At 40.5% G+C, this 10,503-nt stretch overlaps 1 protein-coding gene across 3 annotated transcripts in view; it reads left to right on the top strand.

The window, feature by feature from the left end:
* Ubr5 (ubiquitin protein ligase E3 component n-recognin 5) overlaps positions 1–10,503 on the top strand; it is a 115,504-nt gene that overhangs the window by 34,860 nt on the left and 70,141 nt on the right. For 2 of the 3 annotated variants that reach the window (XM_021183493.1, XM_021183494.2), the window contains exons 6-9: positions 5,377–5,566; positions 5,732–5,891; positions 6,434–6,583; positions 9,031–9,242. In XM_021183493.1, the coding sequence (XP_021039152.1) occupies positions 5,377–5,566; positions 5,732–5,891; positions 6,434–6,583; positions 9,031–9,242 (712 nt within the window). The remainder of the gene's footprint in view (positions 1–5,376; positions 5,567–5,731; positions 5,892–6,433; positions 6,584–9,030; positions 9,243–10,503) is intronic. The other variant, XM_021183495.1, reaches the window with a different exon arrangement.

Genomic DNA, 10,503 nt, shown 5'->3' with positions numbered 1-10,503 from the left:
TTTTTTTTTTTTTTAAAGCAGCAAAACCCCAAACTCCCCCCGCCCCGTATTATTTTAATGTGAAGTTTATATGCTGTCAAAGAAGCCATTTTCAAATTCTAGGCATGTGCTTTTATTCATTGGTTCTGTTTTGGAATTTGAGATTGGGTCTGTCTACATAGCCCTGGCTGTGCTGAACTTCCCAGTGCAGACCAGCCTGGCCTTGAAGCCCCAGGGATCTGGTTGCCTCTGCCTCCCAGGTTCTGGGATTAAAGATGTGCAGCGCCGTACCCAGCCTCAATGGCTAACAGTTCTGAAAACACCTGGTCAATGACTAGAAGATGCCTGCTCGGTCAAATTATATAATAATATTCAGAGGCTGATCAAAATAACTAAATGCAGTTGAAATTGCTTTAAACTAAGAGAGAAAAATATTATATACAGTGTGAACTGGTAGGCAAAGTAAAAGTTAGATTTAAGAATTGTCTTGAGTTAGGGTTTCCATTACTGTGAAGAGACACCATGACCAAGGCAAACATTTAACTGGGGCTAGCTTATAGTTTCAGAGGTTTAGTCCATTATCATCATGACAGGAATTGTGGCAGCATGCAGGCAGACGTGGTGCTGGAGAAGGAGCTGAGAATTCTACATCTTGATCCAAGAGACCCAGGTGGAGACTGTTACTCTAGTCAGACTTGAGCACATATAAGACCTCAAAGCCCACCTCTACAGTGACACTCTTCCTCTGAGAAGGCCACACCTCCTAAGAGTGCCAATCCCTGAGCCCAGCATTCAAACACATGAGTCTGTGGAGGCCATTCCTATTGAAATCACCGCAAGAATTGAGATTTCAAAATGCTTAATTTATATGTCTTTATGCTGAACTAAATTACTTCAAGATTAGAGGAATCTTCAGATTGTTTTGTGTGTCCTTTAAGGACAGGAAACACAACCTGAGCTTTAATAAAACATCGTTTTGTATTTTGCAGAGATGAGGATTAAACCCATGCCTTGTATTACAAGCAAATGCTTTATTTCTTACCTCATTTAAAGTTCCATACTCAAAGCCCTGTGCACACAGTGTGTGTTAAAGAGTTCCTAAAATGACATAAGAACAGAATTATTTCATTTGATAAACCTGGAACAATACATTTATTTAAGAAAGTAACTGTTACTGCAGTATAAATAAATACTGCTTTGCTCAAAGATAAACATTTCTTTGTTGAGTTGGGGGTTCTGCAGGGCAAATCCAGAGCCATGATTGAGTTGTACTTCCCACTGGTGGCTGCTTTTGTGATACAACAATGGAATGGAGTTGACTGGTGATCAGAGATTGACCCTGCTTAGTCCCCAAAGGGTAGCTAGTAACCATTTGACCTTTCACAGAAAAGCTTATTCATCCTTGTTTAGTTTTTCACTTTTATAGTGGCATTTGTTCCTAATCTTATATGTTTAAAGTTTTTCCTCTCATCCTGAAATAATTTGGTCTTAAAAAACTTGGAGTCCCAGAGCTTGGGAGACAGTAGGGTCTTGAGTTTGAGGTCAGCCTGACAGTAGAGTGAGACCCTGTCACCTGACCTACCACGGTAGCGCCTCTGTAAGCTTAGGGATTGGCCATTCCTGGTCTCAGGTTGTGCCGTTTGCATCTGTCAGTTGATGAGGCACCATGCTCTTAGTCTCCTGAGCAGGCCACTCTTCGGCCTGTTTGTCTGGTCACTATCATGATGAGTGTGAAGACCTTAACAATAATGCGCAGTGTTTGGATTTGTCTGTCCTTTTTTCATGATGAAATAGAAATTATGCAGTTTTGGCAGAAGTAGCCCAGCTCTTTACTGAGTAATGTCAGGTGGCATTTGTTGATAGGTCTCACAAATTGTTGTGAGATTACTTCCAGTTATTAAGTGGAATTGATGTCCCTACCACAAAACACTCCTAATCTCTGGACATTCACACATAGTTTGTGAAAAGATACCTTTCCAAGTATGCAAATATCTGTTTTTGTTTGTTGTTTTGAGATAGGGTTTCTCTGTAACAACCCTGGCAGTCCTGGAACTCACTTTGTAGATGAGGCTAGCCTCATACCCTCACAACTGATAGTGTCTGCCTTCTGAGCGCTGGAATTACACGTGTGGGCCATCACACCTGGCTCAAGTACACAAGTGTCTGATGTCTCCTCATACTTTTGCTCCTTGATTTTAGTGTCTTGATGACTGTGGATGTCAGTTGTTATTGTAGCATTGGCCAAGCTATTTAAAGGTCCATTTTTTTTTCATATTTATTAATTGGGATTTATAAGGAAGAGCTCCCTCTGGTCAGTTATTTTCCCCCATTTTAAAAGGTTTTTGTTTTTTTTGTTTGTTTTTTGTTTTTTGGTTTTTTTTTTGCGGCGGGGCGGGGCAGGGGGGGTGTGTTTGAGACAGGGTTTCTCTGTGTAGCCCTGGCTGTCCTGGAACTCACTTTGTAGACCAGGCTGGCCTCGAACTCAGAAATCCGCCTGTCTCTGCCTCCCAAGTGCTGGGATTAAAGGCGTGCGCCACCACTGCCCAGCTTAAAAGTCCTTTTTATACTACTCTGGTTATCAAATTCTCTCTCTCTTTCATTCATAAACTGCTACTATGTTGTTCAAATTGTCCTCCTGATTTAAATCCTCTTAACTGTTAAGCTAGTTAGAATGACATGTCTTACAGAATGACATATAAGGCAGTGGAATTTTATGGTTTATAGCTGAAACTTGCAACAGATAACAATAATGGCCTGGCCTGGAATAAACCACCAAAGAGGACTGGAGCTGGGTTTATGGCTTTAAAATGCAGAGAATTGTTTATGTTTGAGCTGCCCCTCAGTTCTTCCCTACCTGCTCCTACTCAACCCCAGACCCCTCAGCACATTGAGTTGCTGATCAGAATTGGGAAAGGGGCATTCTGGTGCTTGCTTATGTATCAGGCTTACAAAGATCTGATGTAAAATCAGACATTTTACAATCACATTTTCAGTGTTAAAGTTTGAAAGTTACGACATTTGAGAATTCAGAACAGACTGATCTTGAGTACTCAAAGGGACATGATTAATCATAAATGTGTTGGATATAACCAAGTAGGAATGAGACTGTCCTCATGTGTCCTAGACCTCTTCCCCATTGTGTTGGGTCATGGCATGCTTTTCCTCCTGTCAGCGTGAGAGTTGAAAGGGGCTCTTTTCTCCTCACTGGTCATCTTGGGACTGTAGAACTCCTTTTAGAGTTTTCTCTCTCTCTCTGTCTCTCTCTGTCTCTGTCTCTGTCTCTGTCTCTGTCTCTCTCTCTCTCTCTCTCTCTCTCTCTGTGTGTGTGTAGCAGTTTTGTGGACTAAAGATTTCTAGATTGTTAGCTGCTGTTTTTTTCCCATTAATAATTGCTTATTATTTATATTGGGAGATGTTTCAGAAACTTCCTATTGCTTTTGTTAATTTATTTCATACCAGGTTGGAAGTAAGGGCCTATCTGGGAGAAGAAAGTTTGTGTTTAATAGTAAGGCTTAAAAAGGATTTTTGACTGTCAGAAATCTGTTACTGCTATTTAACAAGTAAGTTAGGCATGAACTTCTTTTGGTTGGCGATGCAGTCCTTTAGGATTTCATCTGACTGATACACCTTGGGCTTTGGAATGTAAAAGGAGGATAGGTATTTACCTGCCCGGGGTGTGTACACGTCCCATGTGCCCAGACAGGAGACCATTATCAGGTGTGTCCCCCTTTTTGTTCTCTGCCTACTTCTTTGAGGCAGGGTCTCTTTCCAGAGCATCAGGTAGGCTAGCACTCCATGTTCCCTCTCTTCCTACATAGCTGGGGACTTACACAGGGCCACACCCACCTTTGTGTAGTCTGCATCTGAACTGGGGTCTTCATGCTTGGCTGAGCATTGAGTGCTGAGCTTCAGGACTTGTTATTATCTCATGCCATGTAGGATTCCATGGCAGCTTAGTGTTTTTCTTTCCTTTCCTTGACTGGGAGAGTTTCTCAAACAAACAAAAAATAATGTATTTTTAAAGCTAGTTTACCAATTATGTGCACTATACTTGGTTCATAGGCTCTACATTTGTATGCTATGGGCTAATTAATAATACTATGTGTGATTTCTGGTCCTTTTGTGTACCTTGAGTACTATACGGCGGAATTAGAATTAATTGTAGGACTAATTTGACAAGTAGTTGTGCAGAGTAGAGTCATGGTTTTTGATTCTATTAAAAAAACTAACATGCTAATATTAGAAGAAATTAGCTCATTCCTGTCTTGTTGCCCACTAGTGAAACTCAGCCAGCGTTATGTGCTTCGCATAACAACCTTTATCTGGACAAGTTGGTCAGGAGAATGCTTGGGGGTAGTTAGGGTTATGGAGTAGGCATTGTTTGAATTTTGTTCTGTTAAACAGAGTGGGAATACCAAGATCCCTTTTAGCAGCAGTTACAGTAATGGATAAGTAAACTCAGTACAGGCTGGTGAAGTAGATGTTGCAAATTGTCAACTGGTAGTGTCACAGTGACTTGGAACTGTTGGTGCTAGATTACAATTTTCAGATAGGTAGATATTCTCCACTGTTATCTCTGTCTTGGCACTCTTTGTTTTGTTTTTAATGTCACCTGTTTATGCCTCCTGCCAGTTTTAGTTTGTGATGCTTGTAAGATTAGCATGGATGGATACCTGAGCTTAGATAGGTTTCCGGCATTGCTTGCTTGGGAGAAAATTGTATATGTCACTTGGTAGGAATGGTGGTCATTCTGCTGTGTTAAACCAAACTGGGACATTTTTCAGTGAAATTAATAATTAGGTTCAAACATTAGGCTTGAGGTGACCCTCTTCCCAGGTAACCTGGGAAATAAAGTTGCTTTGGTTAATGTGTTTTGAGACTCATTGTGGTTCTCCCACGGTTTGTATGTGTTTGTGGGTGTTTGTGTGCATGTGCCTTTTGTAGGTTGTGTGGATGCTAAAGGTCTGTGTCAGGCTTCTTCCTTAGTCACTCTGGTCTGGTGTGTGCAGCAGGGCTCTGAACTGGACTCATCTCCTTCCTTAGCTAGGCTGGCCAAGAAAGCCTGGGGATCCTCCTTTATGAACTCAACCATCTTCCCAGGCCTGCCCTTCCCTTTGATTTTGGGTAGGGTCTCACTATGTAGCCCAGGCTAGACTTTAATATCTCCTGAGTGGTGGGATTACACGGAAACACTACCGTGTCCCTCTTTGTGTGCAGATATTCAACAAAGGTGGAAAGATAGTGTATTTATTATTTTAAGTGTATTTATATTTAAGTATTACAAAATTTAGACAGCTTTTTAAAGGTTTATAGCTAATGTACAAGAATGAGACTCAAAATGACTTTAAAGAATGAATGGTTTAAAATTTTTAATTTTAAAAATTATTGAATATTTAGAAGCCGTTGGAGTTCTGGCGTGGGGGGAAGTGGAGGAGGCTCCTCTGGTCGGTCGTCTGCTGGAGCCCGTGATTCCCGGCGACAGACTCGAGTCATTCGGACTGGCCGGGATCGGGGGTCTGGACTCCTGGGCAGTCAGCCCCAGCCAGTTATTCCAGCATCTGTCATTCCTGAGGAGCTGATATCACAGGTGTGCTTTGAGACCCTTAGGGTGGATGGAGGGGGAGGCCGGGCTGAGCCAAGGGCTCGCTCATCTTGTGACTCCTAAGAGTTGAAAATGTGGTTTGTTTATCAACTTAGAAGACTTCAGGAAATAAGAGAAAATTAGCATAGCACTATCCTCTGTTTATTTTAGGCACAAGTTGTTCTACAAGGCAAATCGAGAAGTGTCATTATTCGAGAACTTCAGAGAACAAATCTTGATGTCAACCTTGCTGTAAATAACTTACTGAGCCGGGATGATGAGGATGGAGATGATGGTGATGACACAGCCAGTGAATCTTACCTGCCGGGAGGTCAGTGCCTTGCTCTCGCTGCTCCTTCTTGGGTGATCCTTCGACTGAGCTTGGGAGTTTATAGTTGATGATAATTGTCATTGGGAAGCTATACAGGTTGCTTATAGTGTCCCATTTAAGGGGAAATATTTTTACTCAGTGGATTTGGTTTGATCCTAATTAAGACATGACGGCATTGCATAGACTTATCCCTGGCTGACATGTAGGATGTTGTTTTTTGATAATATCATTGCTGAACACTGGTACGTACTGAATTGCATTTGTTTTCATCTGTAGTTTGTTTCAATGATGTCACTAGGTATCATATCTTGAAAGAGGTTTTGAATGCAGTAAGCAGTGCCTGCAGCAGTTATGCAGACTGTCCGTCCGTAAGCTCCGTGTTCTAATGCTCAGTTTATTTCTTAGGTCTTGGGGGACACTCCTCCCCTGCCCCAGGTCTGTGGTTTTAATGTAGTTTAATTTTTAGAGATCTTTTAGTGGTTTATGATTGCATTATATGTAGATGCTTCATTTATTCATATATTTATTTGTTTTTATTGTAGAAGATCTTATGTCTCTTCTTGATGCTGACATTCACTCTGCCCACCCAAGTGTCATTATTGATGCTGATGCCATGTTTTCTGAGGACATTAGCTATTTTGGTTACCCTTCTTTTCGTCGTTCATCACTCTCTAGGCTAGGCTCATCTCGAGGTAATTTTGCATTTATTTCTTCTTGATTGTGGGCTGGCTGTGTGGAGAGCTAGTGATAAAACTCACCCGTATCTGAGTTTAGATCTTACAGTAGGGCAAAGTCATTACATAGCAGTGCTTTGGGGGGACTTTGGCTTTAAAACTAGGCTTTAACCTTGTGTAACATATAGCAAAGGCTGTGATTTAGGTAAGTATGCTTTTACCTATGAGATAGATAGTGAACTAAAAGTAGAATGCTAGTTTCAGTGACATGCAGCATTCAGAAAAATATACTTCTTAATTTGATTAAAACAATGTAATCATGTTCATTTTAAGTAGTGCGTAGATAGTGGAGTATGAAAACTTAGGAGAGAGCCGGGTATGGTGGCACATGCCTTTAATTCCTGCACTCAGGAGGCAGAGGCAGGCGGATTTCTGAGTTCGAGGCCAGCCTGGTCTACAAAGTAAGTTCTAGGACAGCCAGGGCTATACAGAGAAACCCTGTCTTGAAAAAAAAAAAAAGAAAAAAGAAAAAAAGAAAACTTAGGAGAAAGGGGCTGGTCAGTATTAAATGGACAGATCTGTTAGGTTATTAATATGCTATTTATACAAGTCTGAAATCTTTAAAAGGTATATAGTGCAGATTTTGAGCCACTTAAGCCAACCTCTGATGGGCTTATGTAAGCTTTAGCTTACATTATTATTCCTAGTGAGCTTGCCTGCCTATCTATCTATCTATCTATCTATCTATCTATCTATCTATCTATCTATCTATCTATCTATCTATCTTATTTATCTGCTTTCCAGAGTTCAAAACTGCTTTATCTAAATAAAGACAAAATAAGCTATAGTTAGCAATTATTATAAGCTAGAAAAGATGCCATGTTGTGCTAAGGCTGTTCTTGCTTACATATATTTGGTACTTAGAAGTTGATTTTTTAAAATAACATATCTGAGGACCTTTTAACATGTGAACATGTTGTAGCTTAAACTTTTAAAGGTAAATGCACACTTAAAATTGCTTTAAAACTGTCAGTTATTGAATTGTCAAATATTTACTTTCTAACATTAGCAACTCCTAAATACCTGTTTAAGTTATTCTGTGTAGATGCTTGTAATTTGAAATAGCACTTAACTGCTTTGATCTTGGCAATTTGGCAGTTTTTTTGATGTTTTATTGGTGTTGGGGGATGGAAACCAAACCTCCCATGTGCTGGACTTTGAGCTACAGGTCTAGCCTCAGGTCTAGCCTCAGGTCTAGCCTCAGGTCTAGCCTCATGTGCATCGGTGTTGTGTGCTTTAGCTATGGATTATTTCTAATCTGTTCTCTTAAAATCCTGGAAAGTTTATCTTTACCTTATTAATATTTTATCTATATCTATCTATCTATCTATTGTTTATTTTTTCTGAGACAGGGTTTCTTTGTATAGCTCAGGCTGTCATTGATATCAGAGATTCAGCTTCTTCTGCCTCCCAGGTGCAGGAGAGAAAGGTGTGCAATACCACGCCTGATTATTTTGACTATTTTAAAAAGTAAACAACTATTAATGTGGCTGTGGCTTTAGATAATTTGAGGTCACTTTTTAGGAAAGTGTAAGAAGACTTCTAGAAAGTTCCCTTCACCCTTAAAAAAAGTCTGTTTCTCAAAACATTTTATACAATTTATTCATAAAATCCATTCTGTAAATTTATCTTTAACAAGGACTGGAGTTATCAAGTTTTTTTGTATACTAATATATTTATAGTTCAACCTATTTAAGTTTTTCTGTTTATTTAAAAAACAAACCTTAAGGATTTATAACCAATACTCTTGGTTTGTGCCTTAGTTAGGATTTCTGTTGTTGATGTAGAACACTAGGACCAAAAGCAGTTTTAAGTAGGAGAGGACTTATTTCAGGGTATACTTCCATATTACAGTGTCTGAGAGAAGTCAGGCCAGAACTCAAGCCGGGCAGGAACCTGGAGGGGGCTGTGGGCTGATGCAGGGCATGGAGGATGCTTCTGTTTCCCGGGACTCCTTCAGCCTTCTTCCTTATAGTACCCAGGACCACACCTACCTGGTGTGGCACCACCCACAATGGGCTGGGCCCTTTCATGGCAATCACTGTTCTCTATAGGGTCATTTTCTCTTTCCAGATGACTCTAGCCTGTGCCAAATTGACATAAAAATTAGCCAGCCCAATTTGCTTACATGTATTTAATGTTTTGAAATTCTAATTTATGAACTTTTAAAATTTACAAATCAAAGAATCTTATACTAAGTATTTTTAATGAATATATGAAATATGAAATAGTAATTTTATATGAATAATATAATTCCAGAATCATTAAATCCATTAAAAACTGCCCACCAAATCATTTAGATACTGACTGTGCATTTTGCGTAAAGTGCTGTTAGCTGCGTCCTGCAGGGTGTGGACTAGAGTGGCTTACTTTTATCCCACTGGTGTGACCCGATTGCATACCAGTTCTCCTTCTTCCCTTAGAGAGAGACTCCGAGCTTTTGCGGGAACGGGAGTCTGTTCTACGTTTACGGGAGCGGCGGTGGCTTGATGGAGCCTCATTTGATAACGAAAGGGGCTCTACCAGCAAAGAGGGAGAGTCAAACCCGGATAAGAAGAACACGCCTGTTCAGAGTCCAGTGTCTCTGGGAGAAGACTTACAGTGGTGGCCTGATAAGGTATTTGGGAAAAGTTTATACCTTTCATTAGAGTTCTAACAACCATTCACTCCATTAAATGTTTCTGTTTGATTGAATGAGACTTTTATAGGACTGTTGAAAAGAGGCATCAGTTTTAAAGTGCTTATCTGCCCTTTGTTTTAGAAGCAGACCACTAGAGATCTTCTGGTGCATTCCCAAGCTAGGGACCACATGCACTTGTTGCTTGATGAAATGAATTAGAGGATTGGGATGGTAGTTTCAGTAATACATGAGAATTGTTACATTCTTTGGTAGACATTGACTCTGCCAGGTCTGAAATGTCAAATGGACCCTAGTTTCTACAGAGCAAGCTCTAGTCATTGATGCAGGCTGCATGTAGGGACGAGATAAGGGCTATGGATTTCCATTTTATGAAGTACGTTTGATAGACCCTGTGATGCTTAGTAGACAAAGGAGTAGGCCAAATGAGAGTAGGGGAGGGGCGGAAAATAGAGCAAGAGGTAAATTCTAGAAGGCATTACCACCTAGATTGGTGAAGTTGATTTGGATGTTTATAGATCCATCTCTACCATAAATAGAATTTGTTGATGGTGTGTGCTCCATTGTCCTAAGTGGTGAATTCATTTTCACAGGATTTTTTGAGAAATCCGTGATTTTCATGCATTAAAATCAATGCCCTCCTTTTCTCCCTGTTTCCACAGATGGTTGAGTGGGACTTAATTCTTAAGCATAAATAAAGTGGATTTTTGGTACACACCTTTGATTCTGATGTTTGGGAAGCAGGAGAATCAGGCCAGCCCGGGCCACATGAGACCCTCTCTTAAGGAGGGGAAGGGCATCGGTGCACCTTGGAGGTTAATCACTAGCAGATGAAGAGTATGACCTGAGGTTTTCTTCATTTATTTGAACTCAAAATTGCAAGGATATCAAAACTTCCATATCTTATGTTTTTATAGTTATAAATCTTAATACAGTTAATGTGTCTTTTGCTTCCATAGTCATGTGGTCAAACTTGAGTACAAGAGGGGCGCGCAACTTTAACCCTTGTCTTTGGATTGCTTTTATTGGGAGCTACCAGACTTGGCCTGAATTGTATTCTCTCAGTTCTTAACACAGCACTGGAAACATCCCTGCTTCCTTCTTGGGTGGTAATGGGTGGTAGAATGTCTAAACCATTCTGTTGTTCTCCTTCTCTCCCTCCCTGCCCTTTTCCCACCCTCCCCTTTCCTTTCTTGTTTTCCTCCTCTCTCCCTGTCCCTCCCCCTCTCCCTCCTGTCAT

The sequence above is a fragment of the Mus caroli genome, chromosome 15 (genome assembly GCF_900094665.2).
Source record: "Mus caroli chromosome 15, CAROLI_EIJ_v1.1, whole genome shotgun sequence".
NCBI lineage: Eukaryota > Metazoa > Chordata > Mammalia > Rodentia > Muridae > Mus > Mus caroli.
This window is presented reverse-complemented; position numbering and strand designations above follow the sequence as displayed.